This window comes from Sesamum indicum, linkage group LG6 (assembly GCF_026168435.1).
Source record: "Sesamum indicum cultivar Baizhima isolate 11 linkage group LG6, ASM2616843v1, whole genome shotgun sequence".
Classification (NCBI taxonomy): domain Eukaryota; kingdom Viridiplantae; phylum Streptophyta; class Magnoliopsida; order Lamiales; family Pedaliaceae; genus Sesamum; species Sesamum indicum.
The window spans coordinates 10,600,137-10,614,808 of NC_142662.1; the positions used below are offsets into that span (position 1 = coordinate 10,600,137).

General features: G+C 37.7%; 1 protein-coding gene across 1 annotated transcript; it reads left to right on the plus strand.

The window, feature by feature from the left end:
- The first annotated feature begins 10,022 nt into the window (after positions 1-10,022).
- LOC148787737 (uncharacterized) lies at positions 10,023-10,625 on the plus strand. The gene has a single exon (XM_088881349.1). It carries the CDS (start codon positions 10,023-10,025, stop codon positions 10,623-10,625), a length of 603 nt encoding a protein of 200 aa, XP_088737475.1.
- The last annotated feature ends 4,047 nt before the right edge of the window (positions 10,626-14,672 follow it).

Here is a 14,672-nt window from a genome sequence, read left to right on the forward strand (position 1 = left end):
ATATATTGCAACAAAAATAAAAGTTCCTCATAATTAATGCATGCTATTATGAGGAAATTCAAACTTGTCACAATTTTTTGGTCCAAAAAATTTTTTTTCTAGTGTTTTGACTAATAATTTATATGTTATATGTTGCTTTTTGGAACTAAGCAAATAACTGTCAAAGTAAATGCCTAATAAACTAGGATTTGACTTAATAACAACCCAAATCCTCCGAGTAAACATAGTCTCAACGTCTATTTTTGATTGGTCATATTTGTGATTGAATCGCAAATGTAATTTCTTGTACCCGTTTGATCAAATTTTTAATAATCACCTTTCAAATTACATTATATCAAACCCACATTTTGATAAAAGTTATAATTTATCGCTTTTAGCCGTGCAACAATTTTTTTTTGTTTACATATCCATTATGCCAATTAAATAATTTTTAATTCATTTATTACGCTTGAAAATAAGTTTTGTTTCGAAATTTGATTACAATTTACATTAATATAATCAATTATGAAATTATAAATTCAAGCATTATAATCACTTTTTCTAAAATAAATAACTATGATCAATTTTGCAATCATCAACCGAACTTGGCGTTAGACTATTTCCACTTTACAACAATCAAATCACTTTAGGCCAAATGAGTTGAGTTTGAGTCAAGCTTGACCAAATTCTGGTTCAGGTTCAGGCTCGAACACCAATTCAAACTCATTAGTACATTTTCCAAGCTTGAGCTCGAGCAAAGCGATGCCGTGAGAGTTTATGACGGTTGCTCGACATTGAGATGCCGTGATTGCCGATGCCGTGAGAGTTTGACGGTTGCTCGACATTGAGATGCCGTGATTGCCATTGGTTGTCGGAAGGAAGGCACATGATTTGACAATTGGGACAATTGGAAGCCAGCTCGAATTCGAGCTTGAGCCCTTGGCGAGCTCGAGTTTGGGCTATATTCCTTGTGTTCGTGCTCATGAGCTCACACCTTTTCTTGTTTTTATTTTTTTATAGATATTAGTTAAGTACATATTTAATATTATATCAAGCTTATATTCGAAATTCACCATATATTAGAATTATTCGTCAATACATCACTTTTTACTTTTATATAGCATTAAAATATGGTATTTTTATTTATATTGTTTAAAACAAGCTTAAGCAACAATTTAATAAGTTTTGCTATTTTTTTGTAAATAAATATTTAAACTTCACCATAGATCAGAATTATTAGTTAATATCTCATATTTTAGTTTCAGATGATATTTAGCATGGTATTTTACTTTATATTATCTAAAAATCAAGCTTAATCAATAATTTAGTACATTTTGATAATTTTTTTATAAATAAATATTTAAAATAATGCATATGACTTTTGTTATTATAATTTCAATATTCAATACAACAAAATGCATTTATTTCTAAATTCACCATATATTAGAATTGTTAGTCAATATATCATATTTTAGTTTTAGATGATTCTAAAATATGATATTTTGGTTTATAATATCTAAAAACAAGCTTAATCAATAATTTAGTATGTTTTGATAATTTTTTGACAAATAATTATTTAATATAATGCATGTGAATTTTACCATTACAATTTCCACCCATCACAACAAAGAACATTTATTCACTATATATTAGAATTATTAGTTCATATCTCATATTTTAGTTTTAGATGATATTAAACTATGGTGTTTTATTTTATATTATATAAAACAAGCTTAATCAATAATTTAATATATTTTAATATATTTTGTAAAATAAATATTTAATATAAGGCATATGAATTTTATCATTATAATTTCAATATCCACTAATAGAAAATGTTGTGTTTAAAATTCACCATAAATTAGAATTGTTAGTTAATATCTCATATTTTAGTTTTAGATGATATAAAATATGGTATTTTAGTTTGTATTATCTAAAAACAAGCTTAATAAATAATTTAATACGTTTTGATAATTTTTTTTATAAATAAATATTTAATATATATGAATTTTACTGTTATTTAATATCTACTATAATAAAATACATTTGTTATTAGTTATCTCAATCCTATGTTTATTTATATATAAATAAATATATTAGTTATCTTTATATTTACAGGTGATTTTGTTTTTGATAATTTTTTTTACAGTTTGTAGAAGAAATTTTGTAAGCAAGTTTTTATCTCAACGTGCTTGATAAAATGCCTTATTGAGGGGAATTTTATGAATACAGGTTTCACAAGTACAGAGGGCATTGCTCTTGTTTTAAATATGATCCAACATTGCTCTCTCTTGCTTGTGCATCCTCTCTCCTTGTAGGTTTTCTGTCAGTATGATGACACAACATTGAACGCGAAAGTTTTAGAAATCTTGCTTTATTGTCTATTTCTAGATTAGTGATTGTTAACCTGAGTTATCTTTTACTTTCTAGTGTTGCTTATTCCTTCCCCCACTTCCATCCATCCCTTGATTTTAGCCAATGCTACAAAAGTCTCTCTTCTGAGATCTAGAGTGCAGCTAGTGATAGCTCATTAGGGTTGAAGTTATCTCCGTATAAATGAAACTTGACTACAGTCTCATGTTGATAAGAGAAATTGAGAAGAAAATTTTCAAGTTTCTTAGGAAGGTTGGCAATTAAGAACATATGTAGTTGAGATGTAACTTTCTTCCAAGAGACAAATTACTTATATCCTTCCAGGAAGAAACTATTTTTTTTTCAGTTAGCAATAAAATTTAGACGAGGAGATCACTTAAATAGGGTGAAGATACTATATTTTCATCAGCGAATTATCTTTTAACTATCAGACTAACTCCAAATTTTAGCAGTTCAATTTTAATCATTTTTTGCAATTCAACGCCAAGCTCCAAATTCTTGGTCCACACAGAAACCATCGTAATTTTTCATCATATATGTATGATCTTCTTTCCAAAAAGGCTCCAGGCTTATGTCAATAAGAGGCCGTCCGGTCCTATTAGATGCAACAGTTGTACTCACCAAATCTTGTTAAGAAATGCAAATAGTATAGTTGCATGATCAAGTAAAATTACTTATCTGTTGTTAATAGTATTTCACAGGTCGAGAACGTAACTAAGTATGAAACAAGATTTGCAACATGAAGATTGATTTTTTTGTATTTCCACATTATTTGGTGATGTATTGTTCAATGTTTCAGCTTTTGTTTGTTCTGCATTATTATACCATTTCTCCTTGTTGTTGCATAAATACTCAATCCAATAATGCTCTCTAATTAAAATCTTGTTACTTTTGATAAAGTAACCGGAAAAAATAGTTCTTGTACATTAAAAAAACCTCATGTTGGTGATTAATCAATTGAATTGGCTAAATCTAACATGTCAATTGTCTGAGGGATCAAGTATTAGCTTAGTCATATCTGCAGCAACTATTGATTCGGAAGGAAGGGTGTATTAGAATTCACCAGTTTTTCAAAAGCACTAATGTGCCTTTATTTATTGGATTAGTTATACTTCGTCTAAGATGGTGATGTTTGTTCCAAAGAAGAAATTTTTAAGAGGCAAGTTACAACTTGATCAATGGGTCTGCCATCAAAAATATTTTCCACCTAGTTTTGGGCAGTTGACACCATACATATACACATGTATATGTTTGTGTGTTACTCGGTAGAAAAGTTGGGACTTCAACTGTAAAGGTTGTATAATAATGTTAGTTATATCATATAAGCTTTCTCCTTTTTTGCAGATTCTGGTACAACATGTTAAGACAGTTCTCCTGGGGTTGAAGATACGTATTAGTATTGCACTAGTTTCTGTTGCAAAGGAGCGGGCTAGTTATGGAGAGATTACTGAATCAAAGGTTTATTTTCTCCTAGTTATTTATTGTTAGTCTTAGTGGATTATTTTTATTGAGTTTGGGGTTGTACTCATAGTCTGATTCCAATTTTCTAATATAGACTGATGCATTAATGTTTGTCTCTTCTGTGGTTGATCCTTTCTTCTTAGTAAGATAGTATTAGTAGCAAACACAGCTGGTTCATACAACTATTTAGGAGTCTTTGGTTGCTATATTAACACTTCTGGCTAGGCCTTGTCCACCGATTATCTTGATTTCTAATCTTTGAACTTGTTCGTGAATAGCTATTTAGGAGTCTTTGGTTGCTATATTAATACTTCTGGCTAGGCCTTGTCCACCAGTTATCTTGATTTCTAATCTTTGAACTTGTTCGTGAACAGGCTGTCCAAGGAGCACTAATACTTAACATTATTTCAAAATACGGTATGTGGCCTCTATTCATACTATTAATTAGACAATGTAAAAAATTCAATCATGCAATTTGATAATCTTATGCAGTCCTCCTTATATGCTTTCAGTTGGGCATGTGTATATTTTCCACTAATGTCATGAGTGAGCTGATTTTGTACACTTTTTGTGTGTACATCACATGTTTTTGTACTCAATATTCAGCAACATGCCAGATATTCATAAGTTAACTGTCGAGTTTCTGTATTAGCAACTTTAAGTTTTATCCTTTCTTGTTCTCAGCGCTTAATAATGCAGTAAAGCAAGAACTCCCAGCTTTCCTCAGCGATGTTCCTTGTTGTGTTGCTTGGCATCCTGCCTTCCATAATATTATTTCATGTAAGCTTATTTAGGAGTTTCCCTTATGTTTGAAGCAACATTCTCCTCAATGATAAAACGAAAGAATGAAGAAATGTCAACATCTGAGCTGTTTAGGGGAGTAAGAATCCATTACATTTCAAAAATATATTCGTGGAGAGCTTGGAGGTTTGTGTTGTTGATTTGAATATTATTGGCAGTTTGTAATTGTATGTCTTAAGCTACTTTTGTTGAGAAAGTTGGTAGATTTTAAAGTATTTTTCAAGTTGAGAAAGCATGAATATAATTCAGCTTTCAGTTTATTCTTCTTCTTCTTTTTTTAATATTTTTGTACTACTCAATGCTGCATGCTGATTATTTTTACCATAGAAACTAGTGAACACAAAGTATATAGACAAAAAGATGAGTGCTTCATCGTGCGTATGAAATAGAGGGATAAAGAGGCAGAGTGGTTAACCTAAAAGAAACAATTACAATTTCAATTATACTAGAGGCTTGTATTATTCATTTATGTAATTGACTTAGTTGTGAAGCTCTGTGAGTACATGTATCAAGAATGATATGGTACTCAAGATTGGTTTATGATCAGTTACACCCAAAAAATATGCAACTTGTTAAAAGATCTGAAACTTTGAAATAATTAAACAGACTGTTCAATTTGAGAATTTGAGTTCATGGAGGTTTAGGCCTTGAACTTTCCTTTGTCTATACCTTTATCACCAAAATGGTACCATGATGCCAATCTGGACCATCATGAACTCTGTGTTTCCTGTTTCCACTATGTCATCTTCTGCTGACTTGTATGGAACTGTTGTACCTCATCCATCCAGAAGGTCTTGTTTATAAGAGTGTCACTTTTAGTTGCGTGTTGTGTGTATGTAATGACTCATGCTCTCCTTAGTTGTATGATGGCCTTATAAGTTATTGATTGATGGTTGGTTAAGGTTTCATTTTATCAACTACATATCTTTTTAAGCAATGCATTGGTAGTTCATATTTATATATAGACATTTGCCACATCTATGCATTTGACAGCGTCTTTGTGTTTCAATGTTTTTGGACCACATAGGTAAGCAAGCTTGTAGACTTGTATAAGTTCGGAGGAATAGTCCAAGAAGGAGGTAAGCTTGAGGAGTCATGAAGGCTTTAGAAGTAAGCTCCGTTCGTTATTTATCTTATTCAACACTGTCGAATGATGCACCCTACACTAATTCCTCTTGTGAACTTGCAGTTTGGTAACTTTGGTTGAGGAATTTCAAACTTATATGTTTGTCTTCATGCATGCCCAAAATCAATGGCAGGTGTGGGAGGTGGCAAAGAGGAGGAATACTATAGCTGTGTTGGAGGTTGGGGCTTTGAAAACAATGACATATATGATGATTAAAGAAACTAGGACGTCTTTGCAAAATGATAATGGTGGTATAAAGTTGATCATTTTCTTTCCTCCCACTCTTCATTTCATCCATTAAGAATGTCTCTCTTTTTATGTGTTTGTATTGTTATCTTGAGTTGTTGATATTTATCATCTACATTATGGTGTAGTACTTTTCTTTTTATCTATATCAAGTTGTTCTTTTGATAAATAGTTTTTGTTGCGTTTTCAGTGGTTTCCAATTAATTTATTACTGTGATGTGGGCATTTCTCATCCTGTTTTATCTGGTTGTGCTATTATATTATCTCATTCAAGTAAACAAAGTGTATTGTTCTTTCCGGTATATCAAGCTTTGTGAGACATAATTTGTTGTCAGGATGTCATTTATTGTTTAGCATTTTAGGGTTAGAATCTTGGTTCAAATTACATGAAACTTTTCATATTCCAACTTTGATGTGAAGGACCCAATTCACCTTTGAAACGAGATAAAACCATTTCAAATGTAAAGAATTCCATGACATATGTGTAGTGTTAATTAACACATGCGAACCAGAGCATAACTTCTTTTCAAGTTTTCATTTATCTTTTGTTATACTATCAAACTACTCTTCTTTTTTTCTTTTTTTTTTGTTTTCTTTTGCTAGTTATTATCAAACTACTTTCATTTATATTAATTTTTCTAGTTTACCCTTAGTAATTTGACAAATAAATGTAATTTTAGGAAGTCATAAGATTGAGACATGAATGTGCACTAGCGTTATGTGATTGTTGCTTTGATTAAATGTGGAGTATTTGAGGCATAATTTCATGCATTTTGAATTGCTTTGAGAGAGAGTTGGAATGTCTTCGCTTCTACCCAGTCTTAGGATTCTTGTGAAATCATATTTGTTTGCTGAAACCCTACCCGATTGATCCTTATATCCCTAACATGGGACATGCATCATTTTGAAAAATTCAAAGGTCCTTCCTCTTGGGAAAAAAAGAAAGAAAGAAATAACAGCAAAAAAAAAAAAAGGAAATTACATCTACTCCGTTGGTTTAGGTCACTTAGTAACTGGGTAACTTCATCACAAATGTTGTTATTCAAGTAAAACGGTGACTGAAGCTATGAGTATGCAAAGCACTTGTGTGTTGGTTGAGTAATCAGGTGCCTTCACCACAAGTGTTGTCATTCGCGTCAAAAGGCCAAAATGCGACGTTTTTTGGTTGAGTAACCGGGTGCCTCACCACAAGTGTTGTCATTCGCGTCAAAAGACCGAAAGATGGCCTAAAGAACACAAGTTGCAGGCAAAGATGAAGGAAAAAAAAGAAAAAAAGAGCCATGACATAATAGAAGGGGAAGAAAAAAAAAAAAATCATTATTGGCCCAAAGAAAAAAAAGAAAAGGGAAATACGTCCCTACTTAGGTAGATATAAGGAGATAAAGAGTATTGTGCTAGCATTGAGGATGATAACATTTAGAAACCTACAAATTTTATGGAAGCTTGATTGTCCTGCTCTGTACTTGGCAAAACAATGTGTGATGATGGGATTGGCCTCTTACCCTCGTTATGAAAAGTTAGCATTTGTATAATGTATTATTGTATTTGTGTTTTGAGATTATGTGCACATAGTATTTCGTTTTGTCTTGGGGGCTATAACTTTAAAGACATTGCAACAATCCTTTCTTTATTTTTTGATTTATTAAAATAATTATCGCATTTATTTCTTGGTGGCTATCTGAAATCTTTTCTGTATAAAAATCATTTACTTTAGACATGTCTTTTCTTATGTGATTATTATTTCTAATTAGCAGGAGATAGATTCTTGCCTTGATATTATTTTACCAATATAACTTAAAATAATTATTGTAACGACATTTAAATTTTATATTATTATAGTTCTCTTTAATTTTATGAATTATTTCTTTCAGATTGCCATCTCAGCAGGTTTAATATCAGTACACAACGGTGGTGCTTCTTACATGGGTTCCCCCCCACCCCCACCCCCACTGTAAAACGTAAAAGGAAAATGTACAGGTTGTGCTTGAATGTAAGAGTTAAAGAAATCTTTCATGCTAGATATAGAGAAGTATCATAAATTTTTAATTTTATTGACCCATGATTGCAGTTTATCCAGGTATATGAGGTCGAGAATCGTTGTTAACTAACAATTGAAAATAAAATCAAATTCCTTTTTTGTCTTCCGTCTTTCTTTTAACTCTTCTAATGAAGTTCATGAGATAATTTTCTTTTAGTTACATTTGTACGCTTTGTGAGAAGACCATGGTGATGTCCCCGGAAGTGCTTCTTAGTGTTGGTGTTCTATGGTGCAGGTGACTATTCATATGCTATCATATCATGTTTATCATTTGTCCCCCACAGCTGTGTGTTGCTGAGTTCTTATGCAGAACCCATTCATTAGTTCATTGGTAAGGTGAGCTATTCTTTAGAGGGGATATGTGTGTTAGTGATCCTCCTACATTTATCCTTGTATGCTCTTGAAGGGTTGAAGGAGTATAACTTAAGTCCATTTTTTGGCGATGGATATTGGGTAGTATTGAGTTAAGCAGCAATGTGTTTTATTGAGAAAGAGACTACATTGTGAGAAGAATCTATGAAGCATAAGTACTGTAAAAATCTTTTAGGTACCCTTGAGGCTTGGCATTCTACTGGGTCTTGCCTTGCCCATTGAAAATCAATGAATACAATTAGATACCATCATTTGTTAATATTAGGCTTGTGTTTCCTTTTGTTGTCTTTGGATTTTTAGTGTTTTAAACTTTGGTTCCATGGTAAGTCAATCTCTTAAATCAATATTTTTCTTGACTTAGGCTGGTGCAATATATTGGAGAATTTATTGTCACTTCCCAAAAGCTTATCACTCGAGGTTCAGTCCTGGTAAGTCACTTTTACTGGCTTAGTTCCTATCAATATTTATGTTGATCTATCTCTAGAAGTTATTTAATATCAATATCTGACAATTAAAGTGCTTATTTTGTTTATTCGATCTTATTATTTTAGGATTTTATTGTGGCGACGCTACTGATATTACTACTCCTGAATGGTTGAGTTTTGCCAAACAAGCTTCAATACGTAGTGCACTATTAATTGTCCTCCAATGGTGTCTCACTTCCAGTTATGATAGATTTAGCAATCTTGTTATGTTCTAGGTTTTTTTTCTTTTCTTCGTATGTGTGAACCTCTTCTTGTATCACTCAGAAAATGGTCTCCTTTTGAGTTGAGTTACTTAAAAAGGTTCCACATGTAGTGATATACATTAGTAAAAAATATGTATAAATTTTAAGGGCAAAAGAGTAATTGGATGAGTGGAGACACAGCATAAGCAAATAGAACCCATCACACCATACAATCTCCCATTAATCCAAGTTACTATTCATTGACAAGACCCTTTTTTGTCCTGAAAATTAGACATTTTGCGGAAATTGTATTTCACCTGGTGAGCACTTCCGTCGTGGTAAAATCCCAATTTCATCCTTTAACAAATATCCTCAACCACATCATTGGCGCCGTCTGTGGGAAATATTTACCTCGACGTTGAGCATGCAGACCAAGTCCCGAGCTCGTGACATACACAATCTAGACGCCATCCGAGAAGTCCAGGCAAACGGAATGGAATAGAACCCCCCTAGCGAACAGTCAGTTTCTCAGGAGGTAACCCCCCTAACGCACCAGCAGACACCCCTCAATGGGGGAGTCCTCTCGTCACATCAAAAATCTCCGGCTGTACCCCCAACCGGAGTACTCCCCCCGGATACCCCCCCTAAGAGCCGATGATTCAGCTGACACAGGAGGCTTTGCTAACCTTGATTCGAGATGTGTCCACACGAGCTGCGGCTCAAGCCGTGGCCCAATTTGTGGCGCAACAACCAGTGAACCCGCCCCCTCCTTCCCCTTGCAGAAGTCGAGAACTATCCTCGGCTCCCGAGGAGAAGGAGCAGAGGCGAGAGGAAGTAAACAGTCGGATTTCTAGACCTGAAGTAGTACAAAGTCACGATCGAAATCTCCCTAATCGAGAATCTTCCGCCCCCCCCCCCCACCAACTCGGGGAGCTGAGGATTCCTACTTGCCGTTGGCTATGGCACCTCCGAGACGAAGCGCATTTACCTCCCATATTCTGGCCGAGGCGCTCCCAGTCGGTCTCAAGGTGTCGAATCTACTAGAATATGATGGGGCAGGAGATCCACAAGAACACTTAGACAAATTCTATGCCAAGATTGACTGGTATGATCTGAGTGATGCCGCATACTGTAAAGTCTTCCGCACTACACTTTCGAAGCGCGCGTTGGCCTGGTTCAACCAACTGCCCGCTGGAACTATTTCCAGCCTCGAGCAGTTGGTTCAGCGTTTTTTGCACCACTTCTCAATGAACAAAAAGATCCCAAAAACAGCGGCATACCTATTCACTGTTCGCCAGAGAGAGGGTGAGACCCTGAGAGACTTCATGCAAAGATTCGTAGATGCAGTTCATGAGGTCCCTCACGTCAATCAAGAGATGTTAGCGAGTATCGTCCAGCAGAATCTACAACTGGGAAGATTTAAGGAATCTATAGCCGGCAAACCCCCTAGCACTATGGAGGACTTGATTGTGCGTTCACAAAAATACATCCGCATAGAGGAGTCGAACGCGATGGATCCTTCCTTCAACAATAAAAGGAAGGGTCGGGAAGAAGAGAAATAGTCGAAGAAGAAGGAGGAACGCAAACACGTACCTCCAGCTGGTTTCGCCCGCTATACCCTTTTGAATGCCCCCAGAGGAGAGATATTAGTCGTAGCTGAGCAGCAGGGACTGATCAATCAATGGCCGAAAAGATGAAGGACAATCCTAAGAGGTTCAAATCCGATAAATACTGTCGTTTCCATCGAGACAGAGGGCACACAACGGAGGAGTGCCACCATTTTAAAAATGAGATCGAAAAGTTGATTCAAAGAGGATATTTAAAAGAATATGTCAATCAGGGACCCAAGCACCAACCCCGGGACTCAACCTCCAAACAAGCTGGGAACGGCGACAACCTCGCCACGGCAGGGGTCATCGCCGTGATTTCAGGTGGCCCCGCTGGGGGCGACTCGGCCAATGCTAGAAGGGCCCTCACTCGAGCAGCTAGGGGTGTCACGCGCAAACCCCTATCCAAGTTCACACCATTAGATCGCTGCAAGAGGATGACATTTCATTCGGCCAACAAAACTTAGACCCAATGAGGAATCAAAATAATGACGCCTTGGTCAGGCCACAATATCTACCTTCTGGGTCAAAAAAATCTTGGTAGATATGTGGAAATTCGGCTGATATTATATTTTATGATGCATATGTCCAGTTAGGGATTGATAACGCACAACTTCGGAAGGTGACACACCTCTCACGGGTTTTAGCAGTGACATGATCCAACCAATGGGGGAGGTGATGCTGCCATTATCCCTCGGTTCTCATCCAAAAAGATCCACGAAATTAGTGAAGTTCCTCGTGGTGAAAGCCCCATCCGCTTACAACGTCATCTTGGGGAGACCGAGCCTGAACCTCTTCCGAGCGACAGCATCTACTTTCCACTTGAAACTAAAATTCCCCACTCCTAACGGTGCGGGGGAAGCGATAGGAGACGAGAGAATGGCGAGAGAGTGCTATATGAATACACTTAAAAGATCTCGCGAGAGGACAGATGAGGCGACCAATGGAAAAATGAAGAGGAAAATAACTGACGGGAGGCGAGAGACAACAGACCCCCTGGAAGAGTACGTGGGAGTACCTTGTGGGGAAAAGAAAGTCGAAGCCGTGGAAGAACTGAAGGCAATCCATCTCTCTGTAGATGGCGAGAAGACTGTGAAGATAGGCACGGAGATGCGTCAGTCTACTGAAGAGAGTTTAACACGATTTTTGGTTTAAAATGAGGAAGTATTTGCATGGAGCATGACGGATTTCTATGGAATCCCACCCGGCGTCATCACTCACCAGCTCAATGTAAATCCCGAAGCAAAACCCGTGAAGCAAAAGAAAAGGATATTCGGACTGGAGAGAAGTCAAGCAATACAAACGGAGGTGGATAAACTGTTGGGAGCGAAGCACATACGCCCAGTGCAATATCCGGAGTGGTTAGCTAACGTCGTCCTGGTCCCGAAGCCTCGACTTCACAAATCTGAATAAGGCATGTCCAAAGGATCCCTTCCCCATCCCGCGAATTGACTTGCTGGTTGACTCGACCTCCGGATGTGAAATGTTAAGTTTTTTTGACGCGTATCAAGGATACAACCAAATTTCGTTGGCACCTGAAGATCAAGAGAAAATGAGTTTTGTCACAGACCAAGGGATCTTCTGTTACAATGTCATGTTGTTCGGCCTGAAGAATGCCGGAGCAACATATCAACGGCTCATCAACGACATGCTCAAAAACCAGATAGGTCGGAACATGGAAGTATACATAGACGACATGCTGGTTAAGAGTGTCAAAGAACAAGATCACGTCAAGGATCTGGAAGAGTGTTTCCAAATCCTAAAAGCTTTTGGCATGAAGTTGAATCCTGCCAAGTGTAACTTTGGGGTGCGAGGGGGAAAATTCCTCGGTTACATGATCTCCGAAAGAGGTATAGAGGCGAACCCCGAAAAGATCAGCGTTATCATGAACATGCGCCCTCCCAAGTCAATCAAAGAGGTGCAAAAGCTTGCCGGAAAACTGGCTTCCCTGAATAGGTTCATTTCGTAGTCTGTGGATAAGGGCCTACATTTCTTCAGAATACTTCGCGGTGCGGCAAAATTTAAGTGGGACAAATCTAGCCAAGAAGCATTTGATGCACTGAAGAGGTATTTATCTTCGCCGCCTCTATTGACAAAACCAAGAACTGGACCCTCTACCTTTACTTGGCAATTTCTGGAGAAGCGGTTAGGTCGATTTTGGTACGACGGGAAAACAGAGAGCACCACCCCGTGTACTATGTCAGTAGGATGTTGCAAGGGGTTGAATCCAGGTACTCCCAAATCGAAAAACTAGCCCTCTCTTTAATCACCGCAGCCAGAAATTGAGGCCGTATTTTCAGTCGCACCAAGTAGTGGTATTGACGAATCACCCCCTGAAGCAAGTGCTTTCAAGTCCAGAGGTCTCCAGAAGAATGGCCAAGTGGGCTGTGGAGTTGAGTGAATTTGGTGTCGAATTTCAACCAAGACCAGCCATTAAGGCACAGGCGCTAGCTGACTTCATTGTAGAGTTGGCATATGATGAAGCAGGTATCTCTACGCCTTCCTGGAGTCTACATGTCGATGGATCATCAACATCGACGGGAAGCGAGGCTGGAATAGTGTTGGAGAGCCCTGAAGGTGATAAGTTCGAGTATGCGATAAAACTAGAATACCCCTCGTCTAACAATGAAGCGGAATACGAGGCGTTCTTAGCAGGAGGTAAGTTAGCCTTAGCCGTAGGGGCAAGGAAGATTGTCATTTATAGCGACTCACAGTTGTTGGTCAACCAAATCCAAGGCTCGTTCGAGACCCGAGATGAAAAAATGGCTAAGTATTCATTGAAAGCAAAAACTCTATTTGAAAAGTTTGAAGAAGCCTTTGTTATTCAGCTGTCGAGGACGGAAAACGCCGTAGCTGACCAACTAGCTAAACTAGCAAGTTCGATGGCAGCCATCTGAAGCAGAAAAATCACCTTTCTCTCTTTAGAAAGAGCCGCGATAGAGGAGAAAGAGGAGATCATGTGCGCTGACCCAACACCTCTGAGCTAGAAGGAAGATATCGTCAATTTCTTAACTAAGGGAGCCGTGCCAGAGAACCAAAAGGAGGCGAAGGCCTTGTGAGGAAAAGCATCCCGCTTCGTCATGATGGACGGAGACTTGTACAAACGTGGTTTCTCACTGGCCCTCTTAAAATGCCTAACTTCTGAAGAGAGAAACTATGTCCTACGAGAGATACATGAGGGAATTTGCGGAAACCACCTCGGAGGAAAGACCCTAGCAGGAAAAGCCCTCAGGCAAGGTTTCTTTTGGCCAACAATGCTCTCTGATGCACATGGATTGGTTAGGTGATGTCGGGCGTGCCAAGAACATGCAATCATTAAACACCAGTCGGCAGCGCTGATGCATCCCCTGGAAAGCCCCTGCCCTTTCGACCAATGGGGCATGGACCTAGTCGGACCATTTCCGCAAGCCGCGGGGCAAAGGAAGTTCCTAATCGTTGCAGTGGACTACTTTACTAAGTGGGTTGAGGCCGAGCCGTTAGCTAAAATATTAGAGAAGGAAGTGATTAAGTTTCTATGGAAGAACATCATATGCCGCTTTGGCATCCCCCGCGCCATAATTTCGGACAATGGGACTCAGTTTTCTGGAAACAAACTTAAGGACTAGTGCAAGGGATTGGGGATTAAACAATTCTTCACGTCAGTTAGCAATCCCCAAGCGAATGGACAGACGGAAGTCACCAATCAGATGATACTTCAACATTTGAAGACGCGTCTAGGCAACGCAAAGAGGGCATGGGTGGACGAGCTTCCCAGTGTCTTATGGGTCTATCGGACGACGTCGAGGACCCCAATAGGAGAATCCCCTTTCAACCTAACTTACGGAACAAACGCCGTAGTTCCCGCCGAAATAGGAGAACTTAGTTGTCGAGTGAAATACTACAACCCAGATTGCAACAAGCATGGATTGAGAATGAACTTAGACTTCGTCGAAGAAGCCAGGGAGAAAGCCGCCATCTGAGCTACTATGTACAGAACTAGAATGGCAAAAGCATACAATGCGA

Coding starts and splice junctions, on each gene's coding strand:
- LOC148787737 (XM_088881349.1), top strand. CDS start 10,023: ATGGCACCTCCGAGACGAAGCGCATTTACCTCCCATATTCTGGCCGAG.